General features: G+C 40.5%; 1 protein-coding gene across 5 annotated transcripts in view; it reads right to left on the bottom strand.

Annotated features, from left to right (window-relative positions):
- setbp1 (SET binding protein 1) overlaps window positions 1-26,072 on the bottom strand; it is a 265,306-nt gene that overhangs the window by 69,969 nt on the left and 169,265 nt on the right. For all 5 annotated transcript variants that reach the window (XM_072252440.1, XM_072252441.1, XM_072252442.1 and 2 more), the window contains one exon: window positions 302-3,848. In XM_072252440.1, the coding sequence (XP_072108541.1) occupies window positions 302-3,848 (3,547 nt within the window). The remainder of the gene's footprint in view (window positions 1-301; window positions 3,849-26,072) is intronic.

Here is a 26,072-nt window from a genome sequence, read left to right as displayed (position 1 = left end):
CCGAAGTATTGACCACCGAAGTTAACTGTAAAAGGCTAGTAATTCCATAATTAAAGTTCTACCAGAAAGCAACTAATTTTAAAGCAAAGGTAAACGCTGATTAAAATACAGGAATGAAAAACATCACAGTTCTGAACCTTAGTTAGCCCTTTGGCACATCAAATTAGGTAGATTAACAGAGAGATGATCGAATATACACCCAATTAAATTGTTATATATGAGCATAAACTGCATTTTATGTACAATCAATACCACATAACATATTACAGCTGTTATATACTTTTGTAAACCAAATCTTTACCTGGTGCTGCAGGGGTACTGTATAGAGTTTGCCCCCAGTCTTTTCTGTTAGTCCTTAGCACAGGTCCATTCTTCTCCCGATATGATCCAAATCCCTCAAAGTGCCTTTTTCTATTCCCATTTGATTCATTTTCACGCTTTTCAGCCATACTGCTTGCAGAGTGCAGATCCCCAAATGGGTCCATGGAGCTATCCCGCCTCATCCGTGTCTCAGTGCTTGTGTATCTTTTTACACAGGCATCAATAGACTCAGTGATGGAATCATTTTTTTCTGTAGTCCTTGTCCATTGTGGTAAATCAGAAAAAGCTAATTTTGATGAAGTATCGATATCAAAGATGTTTTTTGAGATCTTTTGTCCTGTGTGCATCGGTTCAACCTGCTGCTGTCTCAGTTTCTCTTTATGTTTTCCTTTGTCAGCACCCAGTATAAGATCTTTGTCACAGCCTTCTAGCTTTTGATGGACTAAAGCTTTAGCAAAGTCAGACTTATGCCCAAAAATCTCACCCAAGTCTTCCCGTGACCCCATGAGCCGGTCATCTCGATGTTTATGCTTGTGCTTATGTTTGCGTTTATGAATTCGGCTGCTCGGTATTCCTGCACCACCACTACCTCTTTGTGATGTTAAAGAAGGCTGTACGGTGTTTAAATCCATCCCTAGTGAAGGCTGCAAATGCATGGCATGCTTTACCTTGTGTTTGGCAGTGGTTGGCATTTTTAAGTGTGAGCTGGCATGATACTGGGGTGGAGGCATTGTAGGCCTCATGAAGGGGGCTGACGACCCAAGTGCATGAGACAAGTAAAAAGGGGCTGAATATTGCCCATAATACCCAAGGTTCATCATACCTGTAGCAATAGGCATTGATGTATAAGGCATGCCATAGGGTGCATAGTAACTCCCGCCGGGTAATGGGTAACCAAAACCCTGTAAGAAAGGCACCTTTGTCATAGTCTCTTGGGCTTTGGGAGGTCTGCCGCGCCTTTTCTTAGACTTAAGATCAGCTGTCCGGCGAAGATAGTGTAATGGATCATAATGAATATATGGCACAGGATAGTAGTGATCAAAATTGACCCTAAAAATACTGGGATATGGGTTATCAGGATAAAAAGTGTAGCTTCTGTGAGAGATACGAAATACTTGGAACTTTGCAGTTAGTTCTTCGAGGTCTGCTATGAACTGCAGGTCATCTCTGCTGTGCATCTGCAAGCTCTTTCTCTTCCGTCTATGCTTCTGTTTCTTCATGTTTTCATGAATGCGATAATCATCTACAAGCAAGTGTTTCTGTCTGTGACTGTGCTTTCCTTTTGCACCAGGATCTACTGTTGCACCTTCTGAGGGATCAAGTGTATAAAAGTCAAAGGAGTACTTGCGGCGTGATTCCATACTCTTCTCTGCTTGATCTGAAGTGCTGTTATTGTCTGTTCCAATTCCACTGTCACTAGGTATTGTTTCCTCACTGTGAGATTCACTGATAGGTGACAGTGTAATCTCCTTCAAAGAAGCTGCCTCAGATAAATGGGAAGGAGAATTTGCCAGAAGCCTTGGTGGAGACAACTTCCAAGTGCTTGCATGCAAGCTTTTTGGGGTTTTTGTAGGAAGTGCACTAATTGGCTGAAGGTTTGGCATTGCCTTTGACTCGGATAAGTTGGTTTCACTGCCGACTGGGCTGAGGTTTCCTGCAGGCCCAACTGCCTGTGGAGGTGATGGTTGTGCAGTGGTTGGTGACATTGCTCCAGTCAGCTGTGAACCAAAAGGCACGGTTGGAGATTCTGAATGGGCAGAAATCGGCTTTGAATACTTCTCAGTACCTTTGTTTCCAATTTGCTGCAGTTGTCCCATGGCTTTTGGTTTTCTTCCTCTTTTTTTGCCGATATAAATAGTCCCTCGTTTGCTAACATTGATCTGCTTTCCTAACTTTGTCTCAAGGGCAGATGAGATTGTTGAAGCAGTGCTAGAGGACTGAACTTTCTTTTTCAGTACTGTATTATTAGAATAAGACAGAATTTGATTCAAGATATTCTTTCGTTTCATGGTTTTCATTTTATTGATAGTTTTGATTGTTTTCTTATCCAGGACATTGATTTTCCCATCCTTTTTAGGAAATGGCATGTGATTAGGCTCTAAGGTGACAGAATCAATTGGTATCAGTTTACTAGAGTTTTTTCTCTTTTTCTTTTTCTTACTGCCGTTGGGAGATTCACAACAGATGGGGCTTACTGGGCTTGTGGCAGTTCCTTCGTGTATTGTCTCAACTGTAAGTAAGGGTTGCTTCTTTGGTCTTCCCCGTTTCTTCTTCACTGGTGTGATCACTGTGAGACTATCTGTGTTAGAATACAATGGACTCGCTGGGGTTATAGGATAGGCAGAAGGAGGCTCCATGACTGTAGTCTTTTCCTGCAAGACACTGTTTTCTTTCAGAAGACTCAAGGTTTTGTATTTGGCAGAAATGGTGCTTTTAACCGAATGCTTTGAATGCTTCACTTCTGCCGACCCTCTTCTGCTTTTGGTGGGATCGATGAAGACAGGTGATGCCAATATTGCAGTTGGTTTTCTCACCCTGCTGCCATTATTTGAGAGGTCAGTTAACTCACAGGCTCTCCCCGCTGCTAGATTGATTTGACTAAGTTCATTCTCCATACTGCTACTCTGCTGCTTGGTGGCCTTGCCACCAATCTGGCTCCTGCTGGTTACGGTGCCTTCATCATTGGAAATGCTGCTACTTGCAGCATTCTTAACATTTGATTCAGCATACAAAGGCTCTGGCTGTAGTCTGTTATCCAAGATTGATTTTGATAACCTTCCCTTTCTCATTCTGCTGCCAGCAGACATTGGTGTCTGTGGATTTATTGGGATTCTAATCATTACAGAACCTGAATCTTTTTCTTGACTGCTCAATGCAGAGGGCCTGATGGGAGATGCTCTTGATGGTGACTCTCTGTTTGTAACATGACTAGCTAAAATATCCTTCTTACCTTTTGTAGTCCCACGAAATTCTAACTCTGCTCCCTTCTGGCCATTTTTGTCCCACTCAATGGAATTGTCTAATATCTGGATTTTGGAGCATTTGGCATCTCTTTTGCTGGTTTTTCCTGACCCACTCCCACGTTGTTGCTCTGTGGACTCACAAAGCTCTTTGTTTTTGTCCACTGCTTTAGTTTGTGTAACCATGGGCTCTTGGTGACCAGTGGGCAACTTAGGAGTCACCAGCCGGTTAGCGTTCATGATGGATAATCCAGCATTGCTGTTTATAAACTGATTCCAGGTACAGCCAGAAACACGCTTACTCAGTTGTGAAGCTGACAGGTCACAAAACTGATCTGAAATGGAATTTGTGTTAGCAGTGCTTGCCACTTCCCTTTGAGCATCAACATCTGTTACGTTACTCTGAAAAGTAGGGGAGATTCCAGAAGATGCTGACCATTCAAGCTGGTCCTGATTAAGTCTCTCCTGGTACTTTGGTTTCACACCATCAGCAATGAAGTCATGCTGCAACCTTGAGGGAATTTCACTGAATCGCACTTCTGGTTGCTTGTGAGACCTTGCTTGACCCTGTTAGAAGAAAAACAATCTTTTAGTAAATTTGACTTATGCCTGTGATGAATTACATAGGGTAAAGATGGCACACTGGGAGTGAGTGCAGTTTAAGTTAAGAACTCAGACATCATCAAAAGACCAAAGTTTGTACAGTCAAACTCAATAGAATTTAACCTCGAATTCATCACGTGGTGTTGGTGATAATATATAATGCGCAGTTGTATATAAACAGAACATCTGACTGAAAATGCAACCATAATTGGAGATGCAGCTCAGCAGCCCAGCATGGTGTACATCCTGCATTGGTTATTCCCCAGAGTGATTCTTTTTTTTAGTTCAATCCTGTTATCACAGGAGGCAGCTGGCACTTGCACATTTAGAGGAAAGGGCAACTGAAAGAATAGGACATCAATAATTACTCTTTCATGTTTCCAAATGCTGAATTGGCATTAATAGTGGCCTGGGGGACAGATCTTCATGTGAATACCCTTGGCTGTATTTGGCCTACGAACAGGAAAGAATGCAAATAATCTAAAAGAAATGCAATGCGTTAAACATTTCCAAACTATCTTCACATTGCCCAGGGTCAAAATACTGTAAAACTATACAAACTACTTATTGCTGTTATATTGACATGAAATATTCTTGATGCACAGGTCCCATCTGAAAATCACTTCTGATTTTGCTATAATAGGGCCTACTTTAGCAGCCAGCATTGTATAAACAGGTAGGACACAAGCTTATAAAAGGGAGTGACACAGCATTACACCAAGGCCTCCAAAAAGACTTCTCACTTAATTCAGAGAACAACCAGCCCTTAATATATTCTCTACCATCAGGTGTTTGGAAGGTATTTAGAAAATCACTTCACAATTCAAACTCAGCACTGTATATGTTTGCAGAGAATTGTTACCACACAAATTTTTGTTTCATAATATATTAATAGTTGTCTAATTAGATACTTTTGAACTATCTACGTGTAAAGTTAATTATGTCCTTGACATATGTGTGCTGCTAAATCAATTAAAATATCCAACAAATCTGAATTATTTTAATATTGTTTCATATTATTACATTATCATAATTTGAAGTACAAAAAATTAAATTGAAGCATGTATCATTCTATATATTGCCTATATAACATTTATAAAAGTGATAAAATGCAAGGCTTTTTACAAAATATAGTATTTATAACAGTTACTTCATACCTTGTGCTTATTTAATAAGTATGAAATATTCTAGAAGTCAATGACTGATTGGAAAGTGCAGGCAGAAACCCCCAATGTACCTCCTGTGATGAACACTTAAAAGAAGCTATATTGCACTGAGCTGTGGACCAAGAACTTGCATGTGAGATTAAGCTATTGCCCATTTTTGGCTGTTCTGTAACCTTTGATGATTCCATATTTTTAACATTACATCTAAACTAAAGCAAATAGTAGCAGAAATTGGATGATTGGCCCCCTGCTAGCCCAAGATATTACATTTACCCACAGACCATTTCTAAGGAAAAACTATTATACTGTAAACATTTGTCAGTATTTCCGTGCAGTTTCATGAGACTTGTAACATTTATGGATTCCTCTCCAAATTACCCAAAATCCTGATCAAGAAATATTTAGCTATTCCTCATCCTTGCTTGGTTTTGAATTGGAACTCCTTATTCGACAACACTGTGAAGTCACTTTAACCATTTAAGGACTGCAATGGTTCATTACCACCAGCAATGCCTGTATCACATAAAAAGTAAAATTTTAAAAACTGAAGTCATGGTGACAAATAGTGAGCCTGGTTATGTGAATTGCTCTCTGAATTTGTTGAGCAAGCTGCCATCATTTCTCAAGATTAGTATAGCATTTCCAAAAGCTCACTTAAAAACAGTGGAGAGGACTGCCAAAGCAGGTAGCATCCCAATGTCATTGTTGGACATGTGGGTTATGACCAAAGGAAAAATGGATGGAGTTGCTGAGCACTTTAGTGCAGGTGCATTTATTAGGTTGGTCAAAATTTTGTGAAAATTATGAAAAAAAAACTGCCAACATTTACAAAAAAATGTACTAGAAAAAAACAATAAAAGTGTGAACTCCTGGCAGCCCCCTTCTCTCTCTTTTTCTCTCTTACTGAGAGCAATCAGCTCCTTTTTTTAAAAAAAAGTACACTAGTATATACCATCTTTAATTACCAACAAAGTTAACTTAAAACTACACAGGAATTAGAAACTGATGCACTCTACAATGAAGTTACATTCATATTGCAAAATAAACATTAGTATCTACATTAAATACAGCATACAAATGACATTTCCACAGTTAGGTATCTCCATTACTAAAGAAATGGAATATTCTGCTGTGTATGGTGGGAAAGGCACCATAAAGCCAATCGGAGTGCGTCAGCTCAGTCTAAGACTCATTATGAGAATATAGTGAGGCAGACATTGAAATGCACACACTCAGCGCAACAGCAGAATTACAAGGCAATATTTGTGCGTGTGTAAACGCACATGCGTAAGGGTCGAGTGCTCTCCGCCACAATCACCATCTTGAAACTGCTGTAAGAAAATCATGGGGACTCATGCTGAGCTGAACACACCTTGTGCTGAAACATCCACTATTCTTCCTTTCAAATAATTCTGCTAAACATGACTTAATCCAGGCTTAACCAATAAAATGTACTGAATTGCATACTTCAGAGCCATACCAATTCTCAACTTTTGGTAGAAGTACTAAAGAAAGATCCAAATCAAAAACAGAATTCTGGGCTAGTATCATTTTACCCTTATGAGAAAAATGTAAACACCAGTGCACCATCAGGCCGCACAGTAGAAATGTGCAGGCTGTCTAGCAATCGCTTACATAGGGTTCTGAACAGGCTTGTCCTACTGAAATAGAGAAAGGATGGAAGGATAAAGGAACCAATGAGAAGTGGAACACTCAGGCTACATCCACACTAGACCAGATAAATCCGTAACTGAAGCTTGTTCTCTTCGTTTTTGACCCTTCGTCCACACTGAAACAGCGTTTTCCTCCCCTGAAAACGGAGCTTTTCTAAAACGCTCTCCAGAGTGTTTAAATCTGAAAACGCCGGTTGGGCGTTGTAGTGTGTACGGGGTAACCGGAGGTTTTAAAAAACCTGTCGTCCCTTTCATTGGTGAAGAGACTATGGCTGTAGGAAATGTTTCCAGGGTGACCCCTCTGTGGGAGTGGGGAAGATGTTCGTGGGTCTGTGTGTCCGTATGTGCAGCTATTGTAGTGGTTGTGAGGCTGGTATTGTGGCAGTGAAAAGTACTGGGGGGGAGCCATCATATTCCTCATCATTGCAAATCCCTCTGCAACAGAGTTAGTCAGTTTTTCAATGTTCGTTGTCAGCTGGGTCATACTGTCCCTGAACTCCCTGTCGGTTGCCTCCATACGCCCCAGTATTTTTTTTTAGTAAGTCCTCCTGCGCGAAAGCCAACAGCTGTCCGTCGTTTGGCAATTTCCTTTTAAGTTTTTCTCATCTGTAACTGGACAAACACACACCAAGTATACCGTTTCCTCTTTGCTTGTTTTCTGTAGACGTGTCCTGCGTATGCCCAGTAGGAGGAGATTCGCTCAAATACCCGTTTTAAGGTGGACGGAGGTATTTTCAAAAATGCCTGGTGTGGACGCCTATCGTTTTTACGCAAAACCGGCGTTTTCAAAATTATCCGGTCTAGTGTGGACGTAGCCTTAGTCAAGGGGAAAAAGGAAAGGAAGCATACATAGGTTGGTGAGTGAGCAAAAATCAAGCAGGGCTTGATAATTATAAAGTTATCTAGGAAGGAGTTTTAAAGTGACTTAGAAAAGCTGGGTGGGGGGGATGAGAATGCCTTGGCAAGTAGGATTAAGGGAAACCCCAAGGTGTTTCTACACGTACATGAAAAACAGGTGGATGACTACAGTGAGGGTAGGAACACTCAGAGATATAAAGCAAAAGGTGCATGGAGGTGGAGTATGGAAAGGAAATTCTTAATGAATACTTTCCTTCAGTATTTACCAGTGAGTGGGACTTTGAATGCAGGGTCAGCATAGAGCAGGCTAATGTGCTGGAGCACGTCAAGGTTAAGAAAGCTTCTAAAAGACATTAGGATAGATAAGTCCTCAGGGCTGGACAGGATATACCCCAGGTTACTAAAAATGTGAAGGGAGAGATTGCTGTGGCGTTGTTGATGATCTGTGCTACAGGAGTGGACCCAGTGACTGGCAAATGTTATTCAAGAAATTAAATAAGGATAATCCCAAATCTTACATCAGTGGGAGGCAAACTATTGTACAGGATTTCTGAGTATTTGAAGAGGTATAGTCTTATTGGAGATGGTCAGCATGGAGAGAAATAACTTGTCTGAGAGGTAGTGGGGAGGGTTAGTAAGTTTACAGATGACACGAAGGTTAGAAGTGTTGTGGATAGTGTAGGAGGTTGTCATAGGTTACAACAGTATACAGACCGAGATGCAGAGTTGGACAGAGAAGATGAAGATGGAGTTCAATTCAGAGAAGTGTGAAGTGATTTACTCTGGAAGATCAAACTTGAAGGTGGAGTACAAGGTTAATGGCAAGATTCTTATTGTGTGGAAGAACTGAGGGATCTTAGGTTTGAAGTCCATAGATCCTTCAAAGCTGCAACACAAGCTTATGGGGTGGTATATGATGTGCTGGCCTTCCTTAGTTATAGGATTGACTTCAAGAGCCCCTGAGAAATGTTACAGCTCTATTCAACTCCAGTTAGACTATACTTAAAGAGTATTGTGCTCAGTTCTGGTTGCCCCATTATGAAAAGGATGTGAAAACTTTAGAGAGGGTAGAGAGGAGATTTACCAGGATGCTGCCTGGTAATTATAGAGCATGTCTTATGAGGAAAGACTGAGCAAACTAGGGTTTTTCTCTTTGGAGTGACGGAGGATGAGAGGTCACTTAATACAAGTGTATAAGATAATAAGAAGCATAAAGTGGACAGCAAGCACCTTTTCCCAGGGCAGCAATGGCTAATATCTGAGGACATCCATTTAAGATGAGTGCAGGAAATTTGAGGGAGACGTCAGAGAGCAGTAAGTACCTGTAAAATCACTTCAGGCATGGTATTAGAGGCAGATTTATTAGGGGCACCTGGATAAGAAAAATGGAGGGTTATGTGTTGCGTAGGAGGGAAGGATTAGATTGATCATGGAGTACATTTATACTGGTTAGCATCACATCATGGACTAAAGAGCACATGATGAGCTGTACTGTTCTATGTTCACTATCAATGTACTTCTATTAGCAACAGAAAACGTTAACATTTGCACCCTTTCCTAAATACACTTAGTTACAGTTTTCAACTGAACACAACCCTTCATTCTTTACCTGCATTGAAATTAGACCAAAATATCAGAGTCACTTAGTCATACATCATGGGAACATAACCTTAAGGATAATGAGGTGGTCACGGGAGGCAGAGGAGCAGTTACAGGATTGCATCAGGTCAGTGTACTCAGCCGTGTTCAAGGACTCAGGATCTGAATGAATCCACCATGGTTGTCATGGACTTTCTAAAAACAGTTGTAGACAATTGTATCCCCACAAAACCATACAGAGTCTTCCCCAACCAGAAGCCCTAGATAAACCATGAGATCCTCAATCTGCTGAGGGTCAGATCCGAGGCTGTATGGTCTGGCAACTAAGATACAAGAGGTCCAGGAACAACCTCCAGAAAGCCATCTCACGTGTGAAGTGGCAATAACAGTCCAAACTTGAATCACTGAAGGATGCTCAACAGCTATGGCAGGGCTGGAAAACTATTACCCTCTTACAAAGGGAAACCAAGCAACATAATTGACAACAAGACTTTGCTCCCTGATTACCTCAATGCCTTCTATGCTTGCTTAATGACTATCAAAACATGGAGGAACCTTCATGATCTCCCACAGCCTCTGATGAATCTGTGCTTTCCGCCTTAGAGGCCGATGTGAGAGCATTATTTAGGAGGGTGAACCCACAGAAAGCATCTGGCCAGATGGGGTAGCTGGTTGAGTACTAAAAGCCTGTGCTGATCAGCTGGCTGGAATATTCACCGAGATCTTTAACCTTCATTTTCACAGACTGAGGTATCCAGCTGTTTCAAGTAGGCTTCATTTACACCGGTACCGAAAAAGAACAGGGTAATCTGCCTCAATGTCTATTACCCAGTAGCATTTACATCCATTGTGATGAAGTAGGTGCTTTGCGAGGTTGGTGATGAAACATATCAATTTCTGCCTGAGAAGCAACTTGGATCTGCTCCAATTTGCCTACTGGCACAACAGCTCCACAGTAGGTGCCATTTCATTGGTTCTTCAATCAACCTAGGAACATCTGGACAGTAAAGATGCTTACATCAGGATGCTGTTTATAAGCTACAGCTTGGCATTCAAAACTATCATCCCCTCAAAAGTAATCAATAAGCTCCAAGACCTTGGCCTCGATACTTCCTTGTGCAATTGGATCCTTGATTTTCTCACTTGTGAACCTCAATCAGTTTGGATTGGGAACAACATCTCCTCCATAATCTCCATTAGCACAGGTACACCACAAGTATCTATGTTTAGCCCCCTGCTCTACTTACAGTATATTTATAACTGTGCGGCTAGGTACAGCTCCATTGCCATATTTAAGTTTGCTGATGACACCACAATTGTTGCCCAAATCAAAGGTGGTGACAAATTAGCATATAGGAGGGAGATTCAACATCTGGCTAACAACAACCTCTCACTCAATGTCAGCAACAGCAAGGAGCTGATAATTGACTTCAGGAGAGGGAAACCGAAGGTCTATGAGCCAGTCCCCATCAGGGTATCAAAGGTGGAGACAGTTAGCAACTTTAAATTCCTGGGTGTTATCATTTCAGAAGATCTGACCTGGGCCCAGCAAGTAAGTGCCAATATGAAGAAAGCATGGCAGCACCTCTACTTCCTTAGAAGTTTGCAAAGATTTGGCGTGACATCAAAAACTTTGACAAACTTCTAACGATTTTGTGATGGAGATATATAACTGGTTGCATCGAGGCTTGGTATGGGATCACCAGTGCCTTTAAATGGAAAATCCTACCGAAGTGGTGGATACGGCCCACTCCATGATGGGTAAAGCCCTCCTCATCAATGAGCACTTCTACATAGAGAGCTGTCACAGGAAAGCAGCAGGAGTCATCCAGGACCCCCACCACCCAGGTCATGCTCTCTTCTCACTGTTGTCATCAGGAAGAAGGTATAAGATCCTCAGGATCTACTCCACCAGGTTCAGGAACAGTTATTACCCCCCCTCCCCCCAGCTATCACGCTCTTGAATCAAATGGTTTTTACTTCATTCAACTTCACTCACCCCATCACTGAAGTGTCTCCACAACCTATGGACTCACTTTCACGGTCTCTTCAATTTATGCTCTCGATATTTATCACTTACTTTTTATTTTTTCTCTATTGTGTTTTGCAGTTTGTCTTTTACACATTGTTTGTCCATCCTGTTGGACGTGGTTTTTCATTGATTCTGTTTTGCTTTGTGTATTTACTGTGACTGCCTGCAAGAAAATGAATCTCAGGGTTGCATATGGCAACTTTGTACCGTTCTGTGTTCTCTATCGTGTATCAATGTACTCTTTTTAGCATCAGAAAATGTTAAGAGTTTGTACCTTTTCCCAAATATACTGAGTTACACAGTCTTCAACCCTTCATTCTTTATCTCTATTGAACTCAGACCGAAGTATCAGAGTCAGTGAGTCATACAGCGTGGAAACATGTCCTTCAGCCCAATCATTCCATGCCAGACCATCAAGCACACATTTACACCAACCCTACCTAATCAATTTGCTTCTTCCCATATTCCCATTTAATCCACCCACATTCTACCAAACATTTATAGACTAGGGGCAATTTACAGTAACCAATTAATCTATCAGCCTGCACAGGGAGGACAGAGGAGCAGCCAGAGAAAATGCACATGATCAATGGGCGAATACAAAAATCTCCACACAGACAACACCAGAAGCTAGGATCAGGCCCAGAACACTGGAGCTGTGGGATGATAGCTCAACTAACAGTGCCATTAAACTGCTCAATTTCTGGTCCACTGTAATCCTTCCTCCGATTTGCCGCACAACTCTGTGACAAAGTTTGGCAATGGCTGGCAGGGTTATAAAAGACATAACTTCCACATAGCATAATTCAATTTATACAAAACATCTAAAGGGTTAAAAGATAAAGATCAGTTTTATTTGCCATATGTACATCAAAACATACAGTAAAATACTGTACATTGTTTGTTTCAAATCAAACCAGTGAAGATTGTGCTGGGGAGCCGCAAGTGTCGCCACGGTTCCAGCGCCAACATAGCATGCCTACAAATCACTAACCGTAACTGTACATCTTCAGACATGGAAGAAAACTGGAGCACCTGAAGGACGCCTACGCAGTCACACAGGGAACGTACAAACTCCTTTAGACAGTGGTGGGAGTCAAATCCAGATAGTACACCCAGCACTATAAAGCTAAATGCTCTGCTGCTGAGATCCTTTCCTTTGATAGGTTCTGCAGTGATTTTCCATCACCTGACCCAGAAGAGGTAGAGTGGAGGCTTGGGGGAGGAGAGCAATTGGGGTGGGGCAAGAGAATGTGGTAGCACGGATGGTGATTCGTAGTGGTGGGAGCAAGCTTCAGCAGCGCTGACAGAAACCAAACATAGCATATACAAACGTTTGTACTTGACCCGAGTTGTGAGCATTAAATCAGGTGATGGTCTTATCCATGAAAGCTGTGTCTTGCATTTTAATCTATCTATCAAGATTAATTGGAGCAAAACTGAGCAAGAGTTATTACTTGGTGTCCAGATTTTAAAAAATGCATTTTGACCAGGATTAACTAATTGGGTATATTTGACTCCTATTAACACACAAGAGATAGTTTTAGAAAATGCTATGCTTTGTGAATCAGCCACTCTTCCATCTGAGCAATTTACTTCCAAAGCGGAATCCTTCATTAAGAGGCCGCGTGTATTGAGATAAGCAGCTGGTTAGCGCCTCTTTAATTGCTTCCTGCTGCGATTCTCAAACATCTGAACCATTGTTCTATTCATTTGCATATATTAATAAATTCAAAACTTAAAACAACATACACTGCTGATTGTTCTTCTAGGTTAATTACAACATGCTCTCCATGTGGAGCCAAATTGAAAGCAGTTAAATGTTCAAAGCTTTCCATCAGTGAATTTGTTTTTTCTTAAATTAATAACATTAATGTCTATGGCCTGGATCACTGCAAAACACTCATCTCATCTCCAGGGAATAACCTGCACTTAGTACCTTTTTTTTCCCAAAACAGATTGTAGATCACCTTTCATGTCCCATGTAAAACTCAAAGACTGATTCAAAATGCAAGCAGAATCATTTTACAATAAAAAGACACAAAAAGCTTCTATAAATATGTAAAAATAAAAACATTAGTTGAAAGTTTATCTGGGTCCCATACAGGTGAGGAATTGAAAGATGTTGGAATTCAAAGAAACCAGAGTGTACAAATCACCAATAATTAGCATGCAGATACAGCGAGCAATTAGAACGAAAAGAGTGAAAGAACATTTACGTTTAAAAATAGAGATAGCTTTCTTCCAGTATATAAGGGTGAATCAGCCTGGTGTCCCTAACTAAAGAAGTTTATCACTGCAATAGGGGGTGTCCAAGGAAGGTTCATCATACTAATTGTTGGGATGGTGGGTTTGCTTTATAACAAGAGATTAAGCCGACTAGGTCTACACTCTAAAGTTCAGAAGAAAGAAAGGTACAGGTTTCCCCCGCCATCCGAAGGTACAGCGTTCCTATAAAACGGTTCGTAAGCCGAAATGTCGTAAAGCGAAGAAGCAATTACCATTTATTTATATGGGAAAATTTTGTGAGCGTTCGCAGACCCAAAAATAACCTACCAAATCATGCCAAATAACACATAAAACCTAAAATAACAGTAACATATAGTAAAAGCAGGAATGATATGATAAATACACAGCCTATATAAAGTAGAAATGCTTTTCCACAATCATTACTGAACTGTTCTCTGGAGCGAAAATCTCACGCAAGCGCCGTCAGCAGAAAATCTCACGCAAGAGCTGTTGGCAGAAACACTCTCTCCAGTAACCTTTAAGCTATGAAACTGCCAAATCATACCAAATAACACGTAAAAATACACAGCCCATATAAAGTAGAAATAATGTATGTACAGTGTAGTATCACTTATGGGAATTGGGACAGCGCCGAGCACACTGATGATGGTGTGTTAGACTGAGTCGTCAGAGTTTGGGTGGTGCAGTGGCCCCCCCCCACTCGGGCCGCTGAGCGATACATGGCCGCGAAGAACGCAGGGGTCCAGCAGTAGCCAGGAGGCACACAGCACATCTTTAAGAAAAAAGCCAAAACAAACATGTTAATTAATTAGGTGCCATCGTAATTGTCGGCCCAGATCAGAGGCGATTTCCGATTGCGTCGTCTCTGATCTGGGCCGACAATTACGTGTCGGCTGCACCTAATTAATTAGCTTGTTTATTTCGGCTTTTTTCTTAAAGATGTGCTGTGTGCCTCCCGGCTACCTTTGCATTCTCCGCGAATCGGTATCTGTCCGTGGCCTGGGGGTTGGGGTGGTGGGACACTGGGTGTCAGCTCTTCGCCTGTTTCCATTACAGCAGGCAGCTCATCTTCTTCTATCTCAGCCCGCCTCGATGTCGAAGGTCGAGGTGCGTCGTCTGCTGTGGCTGATGTGGAAGGCTTGCTTGACTGCTGAGCCTCACGTATTTTTCTATCACACAGTTCTTTAATAAGGACTCAAACCATCCTGCAAATATCCCCTAAACCGACGTACCCTTTCAAAATTAAAGTCGTACTTTATCGTTACTCATTCGGTTTCGATTGTTATCCTTTTTTCTTCCAATTGCATCAGCTCTTCATCTGTCAGTTCTTGGTGATGGGATGCCAAAACCTCTTCAACATCATCTTTGTCAACTTCCACAAGCCAAACTCACGGTGTCCTTACTTCATTCACCACGATCAAAACGCTTAATTATGTCTAGTTTTACCATAAGTGTAACACCCTTACGAGCTCTTTCAGGCTTTTCCGATACCATAGAACTCATCTTGCAAACGGCTGCTCACAGGCTCGTGTTTAAGCAATGCCGGTGAGAATCCAGGGGAGAGCGGCTGCTCGGGGCACGCTCTGCCTTTTATTGCGTGCTGATTTTTTTGCGCGCTGATTTTTTATCGCGGGTTGAATTTTTTTTCATAACAGTGAAAACACCTTCTGAAAGCAAAAATAGGGTACTAATGTAGGTCTTCTGTAATAGTGAGGTTTCGTAAAGCGAACGTTCGAAAATCGGGGGACACCTGTACTGTATCAGGAGGGTGTTTCCATCAGGGAGGTCTAGAATCAGGTATTAGAATAAGAAATCAGTCACTCAGAATTGAGAGAAACAAAAACTTCTTCGCCTGGAGGTTTGAATCTTTGTAGGTCTCCCAGAAAGAGACCTGCGGAGGTTTAGTTGCAAGTACATTCATAAATGAGATGGATAGATATTTAGATATTGTGAATCAAATGATATGGGGTTGGAGCAACATAGTGGCACTGAGATACAAGACCAGTTACTATCTTAATCAATGGCACAGTAGCACGAAGGGCAAAAAGCCTCCTACTGCATTTATTTCTTACATTCTGTTGACTGATTGCCATTTGAAATCTGCAGCAACCTTTTTAGATGCTGAATGTGTAATGAGCATTCATAGTTATTTAGTTCTATCCCATATTTGTGGCAATTCCATAAATGTTCAAGACATCTTTAACTAATTTTTTGCTTTTCCTTAAAAAAATTAGATTGAAAGACTTAAAGACAAATTTTTAAAACATATTTGCCTTTCTGTTTATAATGTGATTACTACAGTTGAAATTAATGAACTACTTAATGAACTGCTGATTTCCAGCAGATACTATATTAAATGATAAGTTAGAAAATTTCAAAGTCCAACCTCTCATTGATATAAAGACAGGTAGTTGTAATATTAAGCCAGCCAATGCAGAATGAACTGCCATTCACCAATTCAGCCATGGCTGTTTTACCGTGTGTTCTCCCTTGGGGCATCATTTCAGTCATCTCAAGCTACAGAAACAGCTGCATGTATCATGATTGATTTGGAAACAACGTGCAATGGCAGCACAGTTTAAACTGTCCCCTGTGGGGCAGGGGGATGGGAAGGATGTTGTAACAAAAGCCAGGTGATTAGGCTCCAGCCACTCACCTTGGGTTTGGTTCAGAAAGTAAACACAGAACAAAAAAAAACAGTAGTGGTTACTACAAATCAGTGGAGTTCTTAATCTGACAAAAATCACACTGAGAAACTTACAATAGCAGATTTATTACAAACGCAGCCAGTCATCTTCCAGCAGGCTCATTATACCTCAATATGACAGGCTCCTGTGGCAAACTGACTCCCCCCTCCTCCCCCACCATCCCTTTAACTCCTACACTTAGCATGCAGCACATGCCAGAAAAGCTGAAACGGGGCCAATAAAAATGCCTGCAATCTCAGAAGGGTCAGTCACACTGATGCAGTTGTATGATTATGCTTTCTGCTTACTGTAGAGTAGGGCACTGAATTATATCAGATCTGTCAGGATTTGAAAGTACACAGAAAAGTTATTATAAATGACATTTGAAGCCGTAATGTTGACTATCCTTTGCAATCAACTTGTTTAATTTAGACATAACTATCAAATTAATTAGACAAGCTCGCTTATTTTTCTATCTTAATTCTAATAAAGAAGTAGCTACAATGAAGCTTTCCAGAAGGGTGGAGGGCCAGCAGCTTGCCATCAACCCTGCTCCGTTTGAATAAAGGAAGGATTACAATATACTGCACACTTTCATTTTGTCAATCATGCCAGGACATTACACAATAAATTGGTGTAAAGTATTACATATTATCTGCCCATCTACCTAAGAGTTACTTCAGTTATCCTAAATTTGACTGCCGAAATTCATTATCATTTAGCATATGATGCATGCAAATGATTCATGATGGTCATCACCTTTGGGTTCATCACCTTTCAAGTGGTACAGCAGACAGATGACAGTCAAGCAAGACTGGGTCATCGCATAAACACTCCTCTCAATCCTTTAGCTCCAACAAACTCTTCAATGGAGTGCAGTTAATGTACAGGATGAACCCGAAACTTTTCTACCTCCGCTGCAGAACCAAAGTCACTCCAACCTCAGTCGTTGAATTGCAGCATACAGGCAACACCTGTGTATCTGCAGACAAGGCTGTACTCCAAGTCATTGTTGAGTTCTGGTTAAAATTGCTGTTTGATGAACTGCTGACTTCCAGCGGATACCATATTAAATGCTAGGTAAGAAATGACCAAAGTCCAACCTCTCATTAGTACAACGACAGGTAGTCGTAATATTCAGACAGCCTATATGCAGAATAAACTGCCAATCACCAATTCAGCCACGGCTGCTCTTACGGTGTGCTCTCCCTTGATACGTCAATTCAATCTGAGGGAGAATGGGCCTAATACTCAATGTATCAGAATCAGAAACAGGTTTATTATCACTGCCATACTGTATGTCATGAAATTTGTTGTTTTATGGCAGGCACATAGAGCAAGACAAGAAGTTACTAATAAGTTACCAAAAAAAACTAGTGCAAAAGGGGAATAGTGAAGTAGTGCTCACGGACCGTTCAGGAATCTGATTCCTAAATCACTGAGTGGAAGGGCAGGGTCCTCCACTATCCTGCTCTTGCCACAATACCTCTTCTATTTCACCATTTCATGCTAAAAAATAATGCTGATTTTACTTTTTATCAGAGATAAATCAGTTGCTCACTCCTACACTGGTACCCACAGGTAAATGATTTCAGTGAAACTCAATATTTTACCATGTTGCTATCAGGTCCGTTCCATAAGCCAATGAACAAAGGGGGATAAACAGCCTAATCAGGTACAATTTGTGGTCCAGAGTGAATACTTCGCTAAATCTTACGATTTCATCCAGGCATCTGTGTGAAACAGACCTTGTCTAGATGCCTGGCTAGAATGACAGTCCCTGATCTTCCATGTTCCTCCTTATCTGGTCCAAATACAAGCAAAAATAGCCCAAAGCATCCTAGAGTGTGGCTGAGTGGCAATATTATCTCCAACAGCACAATAAGGAGGCCCAACAGCTTCTGCTCAGAAACACTTCAGAACTATTAAACCTGAAGTAAATAATTTAAATAATAATGTTTGTTCAAATAATGAATAATAACATAAAAGGACCTGGAAATAATTATAAAAATTCAAAATAAGTTTGTTTAAAAATGGAACTTACCTTCCCCTTTTGTCTCTTAATCCAAACCTACACAGCCCATTGAAAATCACTGTGCCCAGGGAACTGACAGACAATTCCCCTGTATATTGCTGCAGAATCTCACCAAGACCGGGGTCAGCCTTTCAAACTCAAATGGAGTTCTGAGTGGCACAACAAACTGCCAGATTCTGCCTAGAGAACCTGTCTGAAAGTCCCGGACTTTCATATCTTGACAGCAATAGCTTGGAAGTCCAGGACAAACTATTGCTTAAGTGGCAAAATGGCTGCAGTTCTGTTCAGAACCCCTGGCGGTGAGAACCAGCCCATGTTGTTTAAGATTCAGGCATTGAAAGTACTATGATTGTGTGTGTGACCTTATGAAAAATGCACATAAAGCAATAAGTAGCCTATTAATGTTTAACCTTCCAAACGTGGAATGCCGAAAGAGAGTACAAGATAATTTTCAGACTGGGTTGAAAACTCGGCTCTGCAGCTTGACGACAAGTAGTGTTCATGGGTCATTTAATAAATATTGGAATAAGAATATTTTATAAAGTGCTGAAACAAAGAATGAAATAAAAGAAAATCAGATTATCATTTTTGAATCTGTTCTGAGCACAGGCAAATTGATCTGGATAGCTAACATTGCACTACTGTCTAAAAGGGGTGAAAGTACAAATAGGCCAATTAGCTATTTTGAAAATTCTGAAGGGCATTTTCAAATATCAAACAGCTCAGAATGATCAAAAATGGTAAGCATAGGTTTGTCAAATGAGTGTTGTGTTTGACTGAAATGAATGAATTTTTGAGGAGGCAAAGCGTATCGATGAGGGTAGAATACTTGATGTTGGCCACATGAACTTCAGCAAGACCTTTAACAAGTTCTACCTGTGACCCAGGAGGAAGTGACAGTTTGATCTGACGTTTGGCTCAGATCAGAAGACAAAAGGCGATGGTCATCAGGTGTTTGATGACTGAAAGATTACTTGCATTGAAATGCAGCAATGATTCATACCAAGATGAAGGGATCATAATTTTAAAACTACAGACATTTGAAGTTAATGGCTGATGGTTTATTAAATTTTAAACTGTAGAAGAACATCAGGGTAGAAGGAAGTGACAAATGGAGTTTGAACCACTATAATGTGAAGTAGCATGATTTGACAAGCCAAACAAGACAAAGGAATACACAAAAAAGCTGGGACACCCAGATGGGCAGGAGAATACAGGAACAATAAACCATTCACAGAAGGTAACATAACAAGTGCTTCATTTGTTGGGTGCAATAGAGAGCAAGATTCTCAGCCTTGCAAGAGGAGAAACTCACCCCTCATCTCCATCAAGCACAGCTTTCTTTATATGTTGACTCCCTCATTTCAATGAAACTCCTCTGCAATTCCTCCAATGTATGCACAGCCTTCCTTAAATACAGAGGCCAAAATATTTTTTCAGTGTTTCAGGAGCAGTTCCACAGCAGTTGGAAAATTCCCTTACAGTTTCCCTACATTTATACACCATACCCATTACAAAAATGGGCAGCACCCGATTAGATTTCCTAAATACTTTCCTAAGTACTCACAGTACTTGCACACTAATACTTTGCGTTTCATTTACTCGGGCACCACTTCTCTTTGTACCACAGCATTTTATTGTTTCACTTAATTTAAGCAATTATTTGATTTTTTTTATTCTTTCAATTGAAATGGACCACCTCATATTTTACTCTATCAGCCAAATTCTTGACTATTCTTTTAAGTTCATCTTTTTGCTAACTCTTCGTGTACTCCTCAGAACATGCAAGCCCACCTATTTTTATACCATCATAAAATGTGGCTGCAGTACACTCAGTCCTTTCATCCAAGTCATCAATGTGTAGATTATAAATAGTTGAGACCCGAGGAATGAACTCTGTGGCATCCCACTAGTTACAGACTGCTGATCTCTTTATCTACACTCTTTTCCTTGTAGTAGCCCTTCACATGGCACCTCTTCAAATGTTTTCTGGAAATTCAAAAACACCTACTTGTTCAAAAGTGAAGTAAATTTATTATCACCATATACAACCCTAAGATTCATTTTCTTGTGGGCATATTCAATAAATCCTTAATAGAATAATAATCATTACAGAATCAATGAAAGACTGAACCAATTTGGGCATTCAACCAGTGTGCAAAAGACAACAAGCTGTACAAATCCAAAAAAGAAAGAAATAATAATAATAAATAAACAATGAATATGGAGAACATGAGACGAAGAGTCCTTGAAAGTGAGTCCATAGGTGGTGGGAACATTTCCGGGGATAGGGGAAAGTGAAGTTCAGTGAAGCTATCCCATTTGGTTCAAGAGCCCAATGGTTGAGGGGTAACATCTGTTCCTGAACCTGGTGGTACGAGTCTTAGGGCTCCTGTACTTTTTTCTGATGGCAGCAGCAAGAAGAGAGCTGACCTGGATGGTGGGGCCCTTATAAAGCACTATTTGTTACATCCTTAAAGAATTCTCGCAAACTTGTCGTAAATTATGTCATTTTCATAAAATAATGTTGACTCTGCTTAATTGCTTAATGATTTCTTGAATGTCCAGCTATTATCTCCTTAATCTCCATGAATGGTGTTTGATCTGTATGAATAGCATTTGATCTATATAAATGGTATGCTAGATAAAATTTTCACCAGTACCTTAGAACACGTGACAATAATAAACTAATTTATCAATTTCATAATGGATTCCTGCATTTTCCCAATGACAGGTGTCAAGTCAACTGGAAAACTGCTATTATAGGGTGCACGATGGTGTTACATTTGTGGTCATGGCAGATTGCAACCAAAGCATCGACTTTGCCTGCAGCCACTTCCTTTAAAATACAAGAAAGAGCAGGACATTAAGTTGTGGAAGTGATTGGACTGGAGAGGGTAAAAACATAGAAAACCTACAGCACAATACAGGCCCTTCGGCCCTTAAAGCTGTGCCAAACATGTCTCTACCTTAGAACTACCTACGCTTTTCCCATAGCCCTCAATTTTTCTGAGCTTCATGTAGCCATCCAGGAATCTCTTAAAAAGATCCTACTGTTTCCACTTCTACCAACACTGCCTGCAGCCCACTCCACACACTCACCACTCCAAGTGTAAAAAAACTTACCCCTGACATCTCCTCTCTACCTACTTCCAAGCACCTTAAAACTGTGCCCTCTCGTGTTAGCCACTTCAGCCCTGGGAAAAAGCCTCTGACTATCCACACTATCCACATGCCTCTCATCATCTTACCCACCTCTATCAGGTCACCTCTCATCTTCTGTCGCTCTGAGGAGAAAAGGCCGAGTTCACTCAACCTATTCTCATAAGGCATGTTCCCCAATCCAGGCAACATCCTTGTAAATCTTTGTACAAAACACAGTGGCAAGTTATGAGAGGAATGATTTGTTTTCTTTGGAGAGATTTAATCATAATACATAATGTTATAAAGAAGTTTAGATAAAATAAGATAGGCATATTTTTTTTGGTAAAGAGGTCAATAAACAAGGATATTGCTTTGAAGTACTGGGTAAAAGGTTTAGAAGTTAGTTTAAGAGAATTTTTTTTCTCTTGGTCAGAATATGGAACTCAATGTTAACAGAAGAAACAGCCAATACATTTCCAAGTATGCACACATGCCCTATATAAGGTTGTGAACCAAGGGCTGGAAGTGAGATTACATTGCATAGCTCCCCTTTGGCAAGAAGTCACGGATGGGGATCCAGTTATTACTGGAGATACAGTGGCAAGAAGAAACAACAAATCAGCAGCAGTTCAAAGGACTGGTCTTTGAATAGAAGGACGTCCCTTTAGAACAGAGATGAGGAAGAATATATTTAGCGCTGAGGGTGGTGAATCTGTGGAACTTATTGCCACAGATGGCTGTGGAGGCCAAGTCATTAGGTATATTTGAAGCAAAGACTGATAGTTCTTGATTGGTAAGGACATGAAAGGTTACAGTGAGAAGGCAAGAGAATGGGGCTGAGAAGGGAAAAATAAACAGCCATGATCGATAGTGGAGCAGAGTTGATGGGCCAAGTGGCCTAATTCTGCCCCAATGTCTTATGGTCTTGGCTGTTTCAGGCAGCACAGAAAAAAAATGTATGCATCAGGCTGCTGGAGCTCCCTCCATTCTTTCCACACATTTTCTGTTCGCTAGCTCACGGATCTTCAGGAGGCTGTTGAGCAGCTCCCTTTCATTTAAGACAAGGCAGAGCTTCCAAACCAGAATGCCCAGTTCCTGGTTATACTCATTGAATTATCGAAGTATACAGCATAAACATGAGCCATGTGACTCATACATCGTAAACCTTTATGCCCACTGACATGAAACCTATTAACCCTGACTAGGTCCATAGCACCTCATAGTATCAGGTGCTAATTATAGTAGTCATTAATTGTCTGCCGGGTGCTATCTGAAGAGGCACTTTCTTCATTGGTCCCTTGTGACCTCCAATGTGGATTGTATTGTAGCAATATTTCTGTCACCGCCATTGTTTTGGGGGTGAGGCTGATGGCTACAATAGAGATTATTAGGCAGTGGTCAATGAAACAGTTATGGTGAAAGTGACGTGAACAAAATAATAGCCTCTCACTCTGAGTGAGGCATTTCCAATCGGGAAAAGGGGATGAATTGAAGAGGAGGCTGATCCTTCCTCTGCTGACATGTCTCCCCTGCTCGGATACCTACAGTAGCTCTCCTATAGTCTGTCATAGTGCTTTACACTACCCCCACCCCCCAACCAACTATACTCCTCACTCCACCCATAGCCACTAGCATCAGGTGCCTTACACTCTGAAGTAACTCATCACTTGTTATTCAAAGACAAACGTTGTGGTTGTTCTCACAGATGAAATGCAAGGGAGAGAACAGGAGGAAAGGAACTGGATACAAGAACAAGGACTATGCTGAGGGTGTAGCGAACAACTGCTGTGAATGCTGTGGAAAGGTCAAGGGTGTTAATTGAACAGCAAAGGTTAGAAAAAGAAATGAAAGACACTGACCAATGCATCTTAGTGATAAATTATTAATAAAATGATGGTTTATCAATGAAACAGCCTCCTTTTTTTTTACACAGATCTGAGTGCGATTAATTGCTTGAATTTGACAAAATCCTTATGAACACATTGTGTTATAGTCCAATTATTAGCAAAATTCACTGACCACCCATTACGTACAACAGTTAATGTATAGGAGGTTAACTTATTGTATGATAACCTAATCTTGAAACCTATAAAACCAAAAGATATTTTTAAAGACAGTTTTGTTAAAGTCAATTAAACAATGAGAAGCATGGTTGATATTATTTAAGTTGAGAACTTCATTCATAAAGCAACTGTTATGTAAAATATTTTCCTTCACTCTTTATTAGAATTACCTTAATCTCATAAACATGCTTCAAACAACAGCGATTAAGTTCAGCCAAATTAAAATTTGATTTACTCCACTAAGTGGTTTTCTCTTTTTTTTTCCCCTTACACAATAAATCTACAAACATGTTGTATAAAACAGATACTTTTAGCTGGGTGACATTCTTGCCCCAAGTGCCAGTTCATTACGTAAACAATGAGGTTTTAGAATGACAAAACATAATTGGAATAAGTGGAATGCTGTCATTCTTAATGAGGTATTTTAGATTCAATTTACAACATACATTAGATATTTATTAATGATGACAAAATTTTTAATACTGGTCCAAAAGAAGCAACTGTTTTCGTCCCCTTTTAAAAAAACCACTCGTGATTGACTCTTCCTATCAAGTGGGAGATGGAGATTTGGTGAGTCATGATGTACAAGAGCAATAGCTTTGGCCTGAGTCTGCAGGCCAAATGCTGGAGTAGGTTTATTGCTCAACTTAAAAGAACAGCACACAATTTCAGAGAAAACAAGACCATAAATATGATGACTAGCTCCTTGTTTTCTTATATCTAATCAACTATCAGAGAAGCAGGGTCTAAGCTTCCATGTCCACTCTAGTGAAAGATCATCCAGTTATTGTCCACTACTTATAGCAACTGTTCCCACTGACAACGGTAGTCACGCCAAAGGCTAATGATTCATATGTGCATAAGGAAATTCTCCAAAAGCCCTGGAAAAATGGTATAACTTTTCCCCTGCACAAAGTTATTCTAGTGCTTATTTCTGTGATTTGGAATTTCTAGCCAGTTCAGTTTAAGTGGTTGAGTAACATTACATTAAATGATTTGTCCTAATGAGATATGGATGTCATATGCAAAACTGCTTTGCACTCTGCCAACAATACTGGTAAACATTAGATAAATTACTTCCATTATATTTCTCACAAATAGAAAATCTGCTGAAAATATACTCTATGCTTCCATAGCAATGTCAAACCAGTACTGGCGTAATTGTCAGAAGAGCATCCATCAAATTTAGAGGAGAAAAGAGAAACGAAGAATGGAGAATGGTGTCTCTTACATCAGAATGCTGTTCATCGACTTCAGTTCTGCATTCAATACATTCAAACTGTCCTTGTAGGTCTCAAACACCACCCTCCGTAACTGGACGTTCAACTTCTTGATGAGGAAACATTAAACAAACCATGTTGTCTGTCACTATCTCTAGCTCTATCAAGCTGAGTACTGGCATCCCCCAGGGCTGCGTATTCAGCCGCTCCTGTTCAGACTGCAGACGTCAACTGTAATGCTAGATCCAAATCTAAGCACATCATTAAGTTTGTCGATGACACAACAGTTGGCCACATCAGCAATGAGCCCGCATACTGAGAGAAGGTAAAGAGGCTTGTGGACTGGCGCAAACTCAACGCAAACAAGACTAAAGAGATGATTGTAGACTTTAGGAAGGTGCAAGCTGACCAGTCCCCCTACTGCACATCAATGGTTCCTCCATGGAGAGAGTCAGGAGCACCAAGTTTCTTGGACTGCACGTGATGCATTACCTCTGCTGCTTCTTAAGTCAAGAAAGATCCTCCCTGATGGGAGCAATCAGAAGATTGCATGCTGTGAATGGTGGCAGTCCTCATTGATGGATGTTGCCCTCTTGGAGATGTCCTTGACGATAAGGAGGGTTGTACTTGCGATGGGGCTGGCTGAGTATATAACACTCAGCAGTCTTTTTCGATTCTGTGCATTGGAGCCTCCAAACCAGGCGGTGATTCAACTAGTCAGAATGCTCTCTGCCATACATTGAAGAAATTGACAAGTGTCATTGGTGACATTGCAAATCGCCAAAAACTCATGAAGTGGAGCTACTGTTGTGCCTTCTTTGTAATTTCACAGCAGTTGTAGTGATATTAAACCGGATTCTGATTCCACTTTCATTAGTATGTTGAGCCCAGGACAGATCCTCCGAGATGTTGACATCCATGCCTCTCAAATGTATGCCATCGTTCTCATTTCCCAATACTGAAAAATTACTCACGTTGAGTTTAATGTAAGACACATTTTCTTATCAACGCTTGTGTTACGCTGTCATTCTGAATTATTAGTTATATTAAAATTGATTGTGAGTATATCTCAGTTTCTTCTACCATTACAACCTTGTCAAAAATACATTCCTTTTAAATATTGAAATAAACACTAGTTTCAGAACCAAATGAACAGAGAAAGGCAACTCAATCATTTGATCATTATGATGCACCCAGTGGTAGTTTCCAAATAGTTAGCTTTCACTGAATATCTTTGATATCACCAGTTCAAAAACATCTGTGGCTAATTTACTCAAAGCTATTTCAATGTGCGATATCAAAGTTAAATTTCATCATGCATGCTGAGAAACTACTGGATTTCTGAAAAGTACTGGTATGGTACTTGATCTGAATTCTTAATCATCCCTAAGTGGAAGAGTAGGAAGAAATATACAAAAGAAAATGTAGCTTACCTTCAATAGTCTCATATTCCCGCCATGC

Source organism: Mobula birostris, chromosome 3, assembly GCF_030028105.1.
Source record: "Mobula birostris isolate sMobBir1 chromosome 3, sMobBir1.hap1, whole genome shotgun sequence".
NCBI classification, from domain to species: Eukaryota; Metazoa; Chordata; class Chondrichthyes; order Myliobatiformes; family Myliobatidae; genus Mobula; species Mobula birostris.
The sequence above is the reverse complement of the archived record's forward strand: the minus strand, read 5'-3'. Positions and strand labels throughout refer to the sequence as shown.